Source organism: Hyla sarda, chromosome 1, assembly GCF_029499605.1.
Source record: "Hyla sarda isolate aHylSar1 chromosome 1, aHylSar1.hap1, whole genome shotgun sequence".
Lineage (NCBI taxonomy): Eukaryota > Metazoa > Chordata > Amphibia > Anura > Hylidae > Hyla > Hyla sarda.
In genome coordinates, this window is record NC_079189.1 from 605945715 (window position 1) to 605960854 (window position 15140).

Here is a 15140-nt window from a genome sequence, read left to right on the forward strand (position 1 = left end):
GGTTCCCTTTCTACACCTGACTCATCATAAAAAATTCCTGGAATACCCCTTTAAAAGGGGTACTCCAGTGCAAAACATGCTATCCCATATGAAAAGGATAGGGGATAAGATGTTAGATCCCGGGGGTCCCCTGCGATCTCGAGGCTGTTGGCGGCCGGAACACGGGATCATAGAGCTCCCATGTTCGTGATGCCACGCCCCCCCGTTCATGTCTATGGGAGGGGGCGTGACAGCTACTTACTTACTACCTCCTCCCATAGATCCCCAGCGTCAGATCAGCCCTTAGACATCTTATCCCCTATCATAAGGATAGGGGATAAGATGTCTGATCACGGGGGTCCAACTGATGACCCCCCCCCCCCCCCGATCCCGATCTCTCCTTTAGCACCCCCTGTAATCTGATGACTGGCGATGCAAGGGCCAGAGGCTTGTAATGTCACAGCCCTGCCACCTCAATGCAAGTCTATGGGAGGGGGCGTGGCAGCTGCCACGCCCCCTCCCATAGACTTGCATTGAGGTGGCAGGGCTGTGACATCACAAGTTTAAACCTATTCATAATCACAATCTTTGAAGTCACGGTAAGGCTGCATTCACACCACGTTTTTGCAATACAGTTCCCGTATACATTTTCAATTTGAAAACCGTACTGAACCGTATGCATTGACTCTCCATAAAAAAACGTACGCCAAACCATGCATCCGGTTGTGAACTTTTTGCGTCTTTTACGTTTTTGTCCTTTCCCCCCCCCCCCCCAATACATAAAACTGTAGCCTACCACGTTTTTTTGTCCGGGTGAAAAATCGTATTGAAACCATATACGGTTCCTTTAAAATGGGAGTGAATGAGAACAGTAGAGAACTGTATGTACATACGGTTAAATACGGTTTGCATAATACGTTTTTTTTTAGTTTGTACATGCACAGTGCACACCGAATGGAATGAAAAGTTAAAAACGTACTTATGAAAAAAAAAAAAAAAAAAGGATGCAACAGGGCATCAAAAAACCTTATACGGGAATTGTACTGCAAAAACGTGGTGTGAATGCAGCCGATAACACTTAAAGGGGTACTCCGTTGGAAAATAATTTTTATGAACTGGTATATCATACCGACTAGAAAACACCCATAAGGAGAGATTAAAACCTAACTTTTACTGGAACAATAATATTAATATGACCATAGATGGGGTACACACACATAACAGAAATTAATAGGGAAGAGGATAAAGGGTACAGATGACAGGGTACAGGCCCTAACCTCAAGTCCCTAATACATAAACATCTCCTGTCTTCTAGGTGTGGAATGGGGAGGGGGATAAACAAAAATAAAGTACAATACAGTAATTAGTGGCAAACCTCTGTTGCCAACGCGTTTCGCCCCTAACGTTACGGGGGCTCATCAGGGATAAGGGGATAACCCACACTAATATAGATATAGATCTCAATAAAAAATAAAGTGTACCATAAGAGTAATCTTATAATTTATTAAGATATCTTCTCTTAATCAATCATAAGATTACTCCTATGGTACACTTTAACTCAATTAAGGGGTTAAATTGGAGATTTATCAAAACTTGTCCAGAGGAAAAGTTGTTGAGTTGCCCATAGCAACCAATCAGATTTCTTCTTTCATTTTTAACAAGGCCAATGCAAAATGAAAGGAGCGATCTGACTGGTTGCTATGGGCAACTTTTCCCTTGAACAGGATTTGATAAATCTCCCCCTTGGAGTCGGAAATCGGATTGTTTGGGGAATCCGTGGCCTACCGAGCTGGACACTTCTCAAAAGCATTGCCATTTCAAATGGGCAGAATGGGCACTTTCATAGAGCCCACTCTCCAAGGGAGAGTCCACCAGAAAAACACTGAATCCCCAGCAACTGGCAGCAGATATCCAGCTTACCTTCTAACAGATAGTCGCGCGCAGATCTGCACCCAGCCGATGCACAGCAGCAGCGTCGTAGATAAATAAAAGTGCTCCGGCACGTCCAGCCTTATTTCTAATGATAGCAGAACATCAAAAGGTAAAAACAGCTACGAACACATCAGACGTGTTTAAAGCGTATGCGCACATTTCTTCAGGGATATGACATCATCTCATCACACGCAGCCTGCAGGAGGGGATCTGTACCGCACCAGGAGCCCAGACCGAAAGGATGAAGAGGCCTCAGTGTAGGAGCCGATGAAAAGTAAGTGGGATCTGTATGATTATTACATTCACATTACACATATACAGCTCAGCTACATGTACATTACACATATACAGCTCTACTGTGTACACATACAGCTCAGCTACATGTACATTACACATATACAGCTCTACTGTGTACACATACAGCTCAGCTACATGTACATTACACATATACAGCTCTACTGTGTACACATACAGCTCAGCTACATGCACATTACACATATAGGTCAGCTACATGCACATTACACACATACAGCTCAGCTACATGCACATTACACATATACAGCTCTACTGTGTACACATACAGCTCAGCTACATGTACATTACACATATACAGCTCTACTGTGTACACATACAGCTCAGCTACATGTACATTACACATATACAGGTCTACTGTGTACACATACAGCTCAGCTACATGCACATTACACATATACAGCTCTACTGTGTACACATACAGCTCAGCTACATGCACATTACACATATACACCTCTACTGTGTACACATACAGCTCAGCTACATGTACATTACACATATACAGCTCTACTGTGTACACATACAGCTCAGCTACATGCACATTACACATATACAGCTCTACTGTGTACACATACAGCCCAGCTACATGTACATTACACATATACAGCTCTACTGTGTACACATACAGCTCAGCTACATGCACATTACACATATACAGCTCTATTGTGTACACATACAGCTCAGCTACATGTACATTACATATATACAGCTCTACTGTGTACACATACAGCTCAGCTACATGCACATTACACATATACAGCTCTATTGTGTACACATACAGCTCAGCTACATGTACATTACACATATACAGCTCTACCGTGTACACATACAGCTCAGCTACATGTACATTACACATGTACAGCTATACTGTGCACACATACAGCTCAGCTACATGTACATTACATATATACAGCTCTACTGTGTACACATAGAGCTCAGCTACATGTACATTACACATATACAGCTCTACTGTGTACACATACAGCTCAGCTACATGTACATTACACATATACAGCTCCACTGTGTACAGAAACAGCTCAGCTACATGTACATTACACATATACAGCTCTACTGTGTACACATACAGCTCAGCTACATGTACATTACACATATACAGCTCTAATGTGTACACATACAGCTCAGCTACATGCACATTACACATATACAGCACTACTGTGTACACATACAGCTCAGCTACATGTACATTACACATATACAGCTCTACTGTGTACACATACAGCTCAGCTACATGCACAATACACACATACAGCTCTACTGTGTACACATACAGCTCAGCTACATGCACAATACACACATACAGCTCTACTGTGTACACATACAGCTCAGCTACATGCACATTACACATATACACCTCTACTGTGTACACATACAGCTCAGCTACATGTACATTACACATATACAGCTCTACTGTGTACACATACAGCTCAGCTACATGTACATTACACATATACAGCTCTACTGTGTACACATACAGCTCAGCTACATGCACATTACACATATACAGCTCTACTGTGTACACATACAGCTCAGCTACATGTACATTACACATATACAGCTCTACTGTGTACACATACAGCTCAGCTACATGTACATTACACATATACAGCTCTACTGTGTACACATACAGCTCAGCTACATGTACATTACACATATACAGCAATACTGTGTACACATACAGCTCAGCTACATGTACATTACACATTTACAGCTCTACTGTGTACACATACGGCTCAGCTACATGTACATTACACATATACAGCTCTACTGTGTACACATACAGCTCAGCTACATGCACATTACACATACAGCTCTACTGTGTACACATACAGCTCAGCTACATGTACATTACACATATACAGCTCTACTGTGTACACATACAGCTCAGCTACATGCACATTACACACAGCTCTACTGTGTACACATACAGCTCAGCTACATGTACATTACACATATACAGCTCTACTGTGTACACATACAGCTCAGCTACATGCACATTACACATATACAGCTCTACTGTGTACACATACAGCTCAACTACATGTACATTACACATATACAGCACTACTGTGTACACATACAGCTCAGCTACACGTACATTACACATATACAGCTCTACTGTGTACACATACAGCTCAGCTACATGCACATTACACATATACAGCTCTACTGTGTACACATACAGCTCAGCTACATGTACATTACACATATACAGCACTACTGTGTACACATACAGCTCAGCTACATGTACATTACACATATACAGCTCTACTGTGTACACATACAGCTCAGCTACATGTACATTACACATATACAGCTCTACTGTGTACACATACAGCTCAGCTACATGTACATTACACATATACAGCTCTACTGTGTACACATACAGCTCAGCTACATGTACATTACACATATACAGCTCTACTGTGTACACATACAGCTCAGCTACATGCACATTACACATATAGCTCAGCTACATGCACATTACACACATACAGCTCAGCTACATGCACATTACACATATACAGCTCTACTGTGTACACATACAGCTCAGCTACATGTACATTACACATATACAGCTCAGCTACATGTACATTACACATATACAGCTCTACTGTGTACACATACAGCTCAGCTACATGCACATTACACATATAGCTCAGCTACATGCACATTACACACATACAGCTCAGCTACATGCACATTACACACATACAGCTCTACTGTGTACACATACAGCTCAGCTACATGTACATTACACATATACAGCTCTACTGTGTACACATACAGCTCAGCTACATGTACATTACACATATACAGCTCTACTGTGTACACATACAGCTCAGCTACATGTACATTACACATATACAGCTCTACTGTGTACACATACAGCTCAGCTACATGTACATTACACATATACAGCTCTACTGTGTACACATAGAGCTCAGCTACATGCACATTACACATATACACCTCTACTGTGTACACATACAGCTCAGCTACATGTACATTACACATATACAGCTCTACTGTGTACACATACAGCTCAGCTACATGCACATTACACATATAGGTCAGCTACATGCACATTACACACATACAGCTCAGCTACATGCACATTACACATATACAGCTCTACTGTGTACACATACAGCCCAGCTACATGTACATTACACATATACAGCTCTACTGTGTACACATACAGCTCAGCTACATGCACATTACACATATACAGCTCTATTGTGTACACATACAGCTCAGCTACATGTACATTACATATATACAGCTCTACTGTGTACACATACAGCTCAGCTACATGCACATTACACATATACAGCTCTACTGTGTACACATACAGCTCAGCTACATGTACATTACACATATACAGCTCTACTGTGTACACATACAGCTCAGCTACATGCACATTACACATATACAGCTCTACTGTGTACACATACAGCTCAGCTACATGTACATTACACATATACAGCTCTACTGTGTACACATACAGCTCAGCTACATGTACATTACACATATACAGCTCTACCGTGTACACATACAGCTCAGCTACATGTACATTACACATATACAGCTATACTGTGCACACATACAGCTCAGCTACATGTACATTACATATATACAGCTCTACTGTGTACACATAGAGCTCAGCTACATGTACATTACACATATACAGCTCTACTGTGTACACATACAGCTCAGCTACATGTACATTACACATATACAGCTCCACTGTGTACAGAAACAGCTCAGCTACATGTACATTACACATATACAGCTCTACTGTGTACACATACAGCTCAGCTACATGTACATTACACATATACAGCTCTAATGTGTACACATACAGCTCAGCTACATGCACATTACACATATACAGCACTACTGTGTACACATACAGCTCAGCTACATGTACATTACACATATACAGCTCTACTGTGTACACATACAGCTCAGCTACATGCACAATACACACATACAGCTCTACTGTGTACACATACAGCTCAGCTACATGCACAATACACACATACAGCTCTACTGTGTACACATACAGCTCAGCTACATGCACATTACACATATACACCTCTACTGTGTACACATACAGCTCAGCTACATGCACAATACACACATACAGCTCTACTGTGTACACATACAGCTCAGCTACATGCACAATACACACATACAGCTCTACTGTGTACACATACAGCTCAGCTACATGCACATTACACATATACAGCTCTACTGTGTACACATACAGCTCAGCTACATGCACATTACACATATACAGCTCTACTGTGTACACATACAGCTCAGCTACATGTACATTACACATATACAGCTCTACTGTGTACACATACAGCTCAGCTACATGCACATTACACATATACAGCACTACTGTGTACACATACAGCTCAGCTACATGTACATTACACATATACAGCTCTACTGTGTACACATACAGCACAGCTACATGTACATTACACATATACAGCTCTACTGTGTACACATACAGCTCAGCTACATGCACATTACACATATACAGCACTACTGTGTACACATACAGCTCAGCTACATGTACATTACACATATACAGCTCTACTGTGTACACATACAGCTCGGCTACATGTACATTACACACATACAGCTCTACTGTGTACACATACAGCTCAGCTACATGTACATTACACACATACAGCTCTACTGTGTACACATACAGCTCAGCTACATGTACATTACACACATACAGCTCTACTGTGTACACATACAGCTCAGCTACATGCACATTACACATATACAGCTCTACTGTGTACACATACAGCTCAGCTACATGTACATTACACATATACAGCTCTACTGTGTACACATACAGCTCAGCTACATGTACATTACACATATACAGCTCTACTGTGTACACATACAGCTCAGCTACATGTACATTACACATATACAGCTCTACTGTGTACACATACAGCTCAGCTACATGTACATTACACATATACAGCTCTACTGTGTACACATACAGCTCAGCTACATGCACATTACACATATACAGCTCTACTGTGTATACATACAGCTCAGCTACATGTACATTACACATATACAGCTCTACTGTGTACACATACAGCTCAGCTACATGTACATTACACATATACAGCTCTACTGTGTACACATACAGCTCAGCTACATGCACATTACACATATACAGCTCTACTGTGTATACATACAGCTCAGCTACATGTACATTACACATATACAGCTCTACTGTGTACACATACAGCTCAGCTACATGTACATTACACATATACAGCTCTACTGTGTACACATACAGCTCAGCTACATGTACATTACACATATACAGCTCTACTGTGTACACATACAGCTCAGCTACATGTACATTACACATATACAGCTCTACTGTGTACACATACAGCTCAGCTACATGCACATTACACATATACAGCTCTACTGTGTACACATACAGCTCAGCTACATGTACATTACACATATACAGCTCTACTGTGTACACATACAGCTCAGCTACATGTACATTACATATATACAGCTCTACTGTGTACACATACAGCTCAGCTACATGCACATTACACATATACAGCTCTACTGTGTACACATACAGCTCAGCTACATGCACATTACACACAGCTCTGCTGCAGACATATATAACACACACATACACAGCTCTGCACCACGCACATCACACACACACAGCTCTGCTGCATACACATAACTTCAGCTCATCCAGCAGCGATCACAACCAGCACAGCAGAGTCCTGCATACACTGAGCAGATGAGCCTAGAGCAGCAGCCCCTGATCATGTGACTCCTCCTCCACCATGTCCATGTGACTGATCACATGACGGTGACATCATCGCAGGTCCTGTAACAAGGAAACTGCATATGGAGGTATGTGTATATATATAAATATATATCTTTTTCTCCCCCTTCCAACATTTATTTCAAAATATTTTTATTTTAAAGAAAATATAATAAATACAACAGTGTACATTGTCTTGAACATAGTAGCCAGTCACACAGTATGAACAAAATAATTGTAATAGAATAATATAGAACAGAATAGCCCTTGTCATGGGCGAACAGATATGTGTAGAACAAAGTTTAACCCCAACGGCCGCAGCGAAGTCAGACTCGGCCGGCGATAGGCCGCTCAGCCCATCGCTGGCCGAGTCTGACTTCGCTGCGGCCGGTGATTGGCTGAGCGCAGTATGACCCATCCGACCACCGGCAACCAGGAAGTGGATCACGGCGGAGACCGGAGCCGGTTACCGGAGGCCCAGGTGGAGCGGAGGAAGGTATGTACATCTTTATTTTTTTACTGCCGGCAGTATGGGGGACAATTTTTATATTCCGGAGTTCTCCTTTAAGGACCCGGCCATTTTTTGCATATCTGACCACTGTCACTTTAAGCATTAATAACTCTGAGATGCTTTTACCTTTCATTCTGATTCCGAGATTGTTTTTTCGTGACATATTCTACTTTATGTTAGTGGTAAAATTTTGTTTATACTTGCATCATTTCTTGGTGAAAAATTCCAAAATTTGATGAAAAAATTTAAAATTTAGCTTTTTTTTTTTACTTTGAAGCTCTCTGCTAATAAGGAAAATGAATATTCCAAATAAATAATATTTTGATTCACATATACAATATATCTACTTTATGTTTGAATCATAAAGTTGACGAGTTTTTACTTTTGGAAGACATCAGAGGGCTTCAAAGTTTAGCATCCATTTTTCAATTTTTCACAAAATTTTCAAAATCAAAATTTTTCAGGGACCAGTTCAGGCTTGAAGTGGATTTGAAGGGTCTTCATATTATAAATACCCCACAAATGACCCCATTATAAAAACTGCACCCCTCAAAGTATCCAAAAGGACATTCAGTAAGTTTGTTAACCCTTTAGGTGTTTCACAGGAATAGCAGCAAAGTGAAGGAGAAAATTCAAAATCTTCATTTTGTACACTCGCATGTTCTTGTAGACCCAGTTTTTTAATTTTTACAAGGGGTAATAGGAGGAAAAGTCCACCAAAATTTTTAACCCAATTTCTCTTGAGTAAGGAAATACCTCATATGTGTATGTCAAGTGTTCAGCGGGCGCAGTAGAGGGCTCAGAAGGGAAGGAGCGACAGTGGAATTTTGGAGAGTGAGTTTTTCTGAAATGGTTTTTGGGGGGCATGAAACATTTAGGAAGCCCCTATGGTGCCAGAACAGCAAAAAAAACAAACACATGGCATACCATTTTGGAAACTACACCCCTCAAGGAACGTAACAAGGGGTACAGTGAGCCTTAACACCCCACAGGTGTTTGACGACTTTTCATTATAGTTGGATGTGTAAATGATTTTCTTTTTTTTTTTTCACTAAAATGCTAGTTTTCCCTCAAATGTAAAATTTTTACAAGGGATAATAGGACAAAATGCCCCCCAAAATTTGTAACCCCATCTCTTCTGAGTATGGAAATACCCCATGTTAGGATGTAAAATGCTTTGCGGGCGAACTACAATGCTCAGAAGAGAAGGAGTCACATTTGGCTTTTGAAAAGCTAATTTTGTGTTTTACGACTTTTCGTTAAAGTTTGATGTGTAAATGATAATTTTTTTTTCACTAAAATGCTAGTTTTCCCTCAAATAATTTTTTTTTTACAAGGGATAATAGAACAAAATTGTAACCCCATTTCTTCTGAGTATGGAAATACCCCATGTGTGGGTGTAAAGTGCTCTGCTGGCGCACTACAATGCTTAGAAGAGAAGGGGCGCCATTGAGCTTTTGGGGAAAAAAAAATTGGAATTGAAGTCAGGGGCCATATGCGTTTACAAAGCCCCCTGTGGTGCCAGAACAGTGGACCCCCCACATGTGACTCTGTTTTGGAAACTACACCCCTCACAGAATTTAATGAGCGGTGCAGTGAGTATTTACACCCCACTGGCGTTTGACAGATCTTTGAAACAGTGGGCTGTGCAAATGAAAAATTACATTTTTCATTTCCATAGACCACTGGTCCAAAAATCTGTCAGACACCTGTGGGGCGTAAATGCTCACTGTACCCCTTATTACATTACGTGAGGGGTGTAGTTTCCAAAATGGGGTCACATGTTGGGGGGTCCATTGTTCTGGCACAATGGGGGCTTTGTAAACACACATGGCCTTCAATTCCGGACACATTTTCTCTTCAAAAGCCCAATGGCGCTCCTTCTCTTCTGAGCATTGTAGTTCGCCCGCAGAGCACTTTACACCCACACATGCGTATGTTCTTACTCAGAAGAAATGGGGTTACAAATTTTGGGGGGCTTTTTTCTCTTTTCCCTTGTGAAAATGAAAAATATAGGGTAACACCAGCATTTTAGTGAAATTATTATTTTTTTTTTTCATTTTTCCATCCAACTTTGAAGAATTTTCATTAAACAACTGTGGGGTGTTAAGGCTCACTATACCCCTTGTTACATTCCGTGAGGGGTGTAGATTCCTAAATGGGGTCACGTGGGTATTTCTTTTTTTGTGTTTATGTAAGAACCGCTGTAAAATCAGCCACCCCTGTGCAAATCACCAATTTAGGCCTCAAATGTACATAGTGCGCTCTCACTCCTGAGCCTTGTTGTGCGCCTGCAGAGCATTTTACACCCACATATGGGGTATTTCCTTACTTAGGAGAAATTGCGTTACAAATTTTGGGGGTCTAAATTAGGGATCGCATAGGGGTGGACATAGGGGTATTCTACGCCAGTGATTCCCAAACAGGGTGCCTCCAGCTGTTGCTAAACTCCCAGCATGCCTGGACAGTCAGTGGCTGTCCGGAAATGCTGGGAGTTGTTGTTTTGCAACAGCTGGAGGCTCCATTTTGGAAACACTGCCGTACAATACGCTTTTCATTTTTATTGGGGGGGACAGTGTAAGGGGGTGTATATGTAGTGTTTTACCCTTTATTATGTGTTAGTGTAGTGTAGTGTTTTTAGGGTACATTCGCACTGACGTGTTACGGTGAGTTTCCCGCTAGGAGTTTGCGCTGCGGCGAAAAATTTGCCGCAGCCCAAACTTGAAGCAGGAAACTTACTGTAAACCTGCCCGTGTTTCAAAATTACAACTCCCAGCATGTACTGACAGACTGTGCATGCTGGGAGTTGTACTTTTGCAACAGCTGGAGGCACACTGGTAGGAAAACCTTTGGCTCTGTTACCTAACTCAGTACTTTCCAATCTACTACATGTAGTTATGCAACACCTGGAGGTACGCAACCACAACTCCCAAAATGCCAAGACAGCTGTTTGGACATGCTGAGATTTGCCGTTTTGCAACATCTGGAGGGCTACAGTTTTAGAGAACACTGCAAAGTGATCTCCAAACTGTGGCCCTCCAGATGTTGCAAAACTCCAAATCCCAGCATGCCCAGACAGCAAACAGCTGTTTGGGCATGCTAGGAGTTGTAGTTTTTCAAGATCTGGAGGGATACAGTTTAGAGACCATTGTATAGTGGTCTCAAACTGTAGCCCTCCAGCTGTTGCAAAACTACATATTCCAGCATGCCCAAACAGCTGTCTGGGCATGCTGGGAGTTGTAGTTTTGCAACATCTGGAGGGCTACAGTTAGAGACCACTGTATAGTGGTCTCAAACTGTACCCTCCAGATGTTGCGAGGCAACTCACCGGCTTCTGTAGGATCCAGCCGCACGACATCGTTACCCGCCGATCTCCGTCGCTCCGCTGCCTCCGGAAGGGTAAGTGGATCTTCGGCGCCGGTCCTCCGTCGTTTCCCCGTCCTGCCCCGCCTATTGTGGGTGGGCAGGACAGGGAAAACGAAAGTAACCACCCGCCCCCGATCTGCTATTGGTCGTCGCTTCTGACGACCAATAGTAGGGATAGGAGGGTTGGTACCCCTGCCACCTCACTCCTATCCCTTCAGGGGGATCGTGGGTGTCTTAGACAACCCCAATCTCCCTTAATTTCCGGGTCACCATAGACCCGTAATGACCCGGAATCGCGCAAATCACAAGTGTGAATTCACTTGCGATTTGCACCAATCGCCGACTTGGGGGGGGGGGGGGGGGTGTCTTTGGGTTCTGATGACCCCCCTGGGCGTTTGCACGGGATGCCTGCTGAATGATTTCAGCAGGCATCCCGGTCCGATCTCCGCCCGGTGCACGGCAGGGGCCGGTACGCGTACGTCATGGGTCCTTAAGTACCAGGGTGTCATGACGTACGCGTATGTCAAGGGTCCTTAAGGGGTTAAAGCAAAGAACATACAAAGTAAAAGCATTAGTAGTGGATGTGAGCCATGTACTTTTTAGTATGGACATCCTGACAGCGTCCTATAGGCAGTAAAGTAAGTTATTAACAGATAAGTGAGCCTCAGTGCAACACATAGGAAACGCATTATCCCAGTGACCTCCTATTTTGGATTAAAGGGGTACTCCACTGGGAATTTTTTTTTTAAATAAACTGGTGCCAGAAAGTTAAACAGATTCACGCCTCCTCTCATAGACTTGCATTGAGGGGGCGGGTCGTGACATCACGAGGGGGCGGGGCTATGACGTCACAAGCTCCCGGCTCCAGCATTCGGAACAGTTTGTTCCAAACGCTGAGCACCGGAGTAGCCCTTAAGTTTCTTTTCCTGTCAGAGGTCGCCATGAGGGTTGATACAGTTTAGGGTAGAGCTGAGAGTCACTGGCAGGTAGCTAGACGGTCTTTCCCCGGTGTTAAAGCAGGAGCTCTGTCTTCAAGCGGCCATTCAGCCCGGTGACCAAACCACGCCCCCTCCTTCAAACATTTAGTCGTACCTCCATTACTGAACAATCCATCTCTGGACCAGTCTCTAATATTTTCTTCATTCACCTCAGTGTAAGAAAAAGTACAAACGTGCACGAGGATGTGGCCTATCACAAGTCTTTCTCCCAAAGGAGAGAGGCCCCCAAACAATCCTTACCCTCCTCTGGGCCAGAAGGCACCTATGAGGGTCCGGGTTCAGTTTCCCTCATTGCCGAAGCTACTAGGGGACCACAAGTACTTCCGGCATCAACCGAGCCAAGGAGCCGTAAACTGATAGCCTCACATGCCGAAGCAGAGATGCCCAGATGTGACAGGGAGGTGAGATCAGGGCAGCCATTGAGTTAGCCGGAACCCCAACCCTGGAACGCCCCCATACACCTTCCCCCTCCATGTAGCATCACATTCTCCCAGTCTTAAAAATGATCACAACAGATATCACACTTGATCATAGCAAAAAGGCCGAGAAATGATTGAGAACTTTCTGTGTATTTGTCTCTTTCTTTCTCCGTCTGTTGTTGTTTCTATTTGCAGCCGCCATTTCTCATCGTCTCCTCTTCTTCCCTTCAGGTTTCTCCAACCCAGGATCCTCTGCTGATATCTTCTATATAAGAGAATTCTCCTGGATGACCCATCAACCATGGAGAGAGACAGGAACAAGATGGCCGACAGGATCATAAACCTCACCCTACAGATACTCTTCCGGCTTACTGGAGAGGTGAGGGATTCTGGGAGTGATGTCACATGACCTCATTCTTATCTCTGTAATAACAGATGGATATGACTGGAGAGGTGAGGGATTCTGGGAGTGATGTCACATGACCTCATTCTTATCTATGTAATAACAGATGGATATGACTGAAGAGGTGAGGGATTCTGGGAGTGATGTCACATGACCTCATTCTTATCTATGTAATAACAGATGGATATGACTGGAGAGGTGAGGGATTTTGGGAGTGATGTCACATGACCTCATTCTTATCTATGTAATAACAGATGGATATGACTGAAGAGGTGAGGGATTCTGGGAGTGATGTCACATGACCTCATTCTTATCTATGTAATAACAGATGGATATGACTGGAGAGGTGAGGGATTCTGGGAGAGATGTCACATGACCTCATTCTTATCTATGTAATAACAGATGGATATGACTGGAGGGGTGAGGGATTCTGGGAGTGATGTCACATGACCTCATTCTTATTTCTGTAATAACAGATGGATATGACTGGAGAGGTGAGGGATTCTGGGAGTGATGTCACATGTCCTCATTCTTATCTATGTAATAACAGACGGATATGACTGGAGAGGTGAGGGATTCTGGAAGTGATGTCACATGACCTTATTCTTATTTCTGTAATAACAGATGGATATGACTGGAGAGGTGAGGGATTCTGGGAGTGATGTCACATGACCTCATTCTTATCTATGTAATAACAGATGGATATGACTGGAGAGGTGAGAGATTCTGGGAGTGATGTCACATGACCTCATTCTTATCTATGTAATAACAGATGGATATGACTGGAGAGGTGAGGGATTCTGGGAGTGATGTCACATGACCTCATTCTTATCTATGTAATAACAGATGGATATGACTGGAGAGGTGAGGGATTCTGGGAATGTATGTAGTGATATTAATGTGTCTCTCCATACACAGGATTACACAGTAATGAAGAAGTCCTCTAGTGGGCGCTGTCGGGCCCCTGTGTGTGAAGGATGGGGAAGAACCCTGAGCCCAATCCCGGGGCCCCCACCTCACTCCCTGATACATGAGGAAATGGATGAACAGAAGATCCTAGAACTGATCAACAAGATGATGGAGCTGCTGACTGGAGAGGTGACCCTGCTGTGACATTATACAGTAATGGAGGGGTCTGGTGATGACTGGAGAGGTGACACTGCTGGGACATTATACAGTAATGGAGGGGTCTGGTGATGACTGGAGAGGTGATACTGCTGGGAATGCTGGGACATTATGCAGTAATGGAGGGGTCTGGTGATGACTGGAGAGGTGACACTGCTGGGAATGCTGGGACATTATACAGTAATGGAGGGGTCTGGTGATGACTGGAGAGGTGACACTGCTGGGA

At 43.1% G+C, this 15140-nt stretch overlaps 2 protein-coding genes across 2 annotated transcripts in view; one reads left to right on the top strand and one right to left on the bottom strand.

Annotated features, from left to right (window-relative positions):
- The window catches only part of LOC130296691 (oocyte zinc finger protein XlCOF22-like), a 63945-nt gene extending 61986 nt beyond the window's left edge, over positions 1-1959 (bottom strand). Inside the window, exon 1 of the mRNA XM_056548524.1 lies at positions 1900-1959. The gene's annotated coding sequence lies outside the window, so the exon portion shown is untranslated. The remainder of the gene's footprint in view (positions 1-1899) is intronic.
- Positions 1960-2038: 79 nt separating this feature from the next.
- The window catches only part of LOC130297799 (zinc finger protein 84-like), a 67669-nt gene continuing 54567 nt past the window's right edge, over positions 2039-15140 (top strand). Inside the window, 3 exon segments of the mRNA XM_056550730.1 lie at positions 2039-2185; positions 13618-13765; positions 14708-14887. Of these exon segments, the coding sequence (XP_056406705.1) occupies positions 13688-13765; positions 14708-14887 (258 nt within the window). The 5' untranslated portion in view covers positions 2039-2185; positions 13618-13687.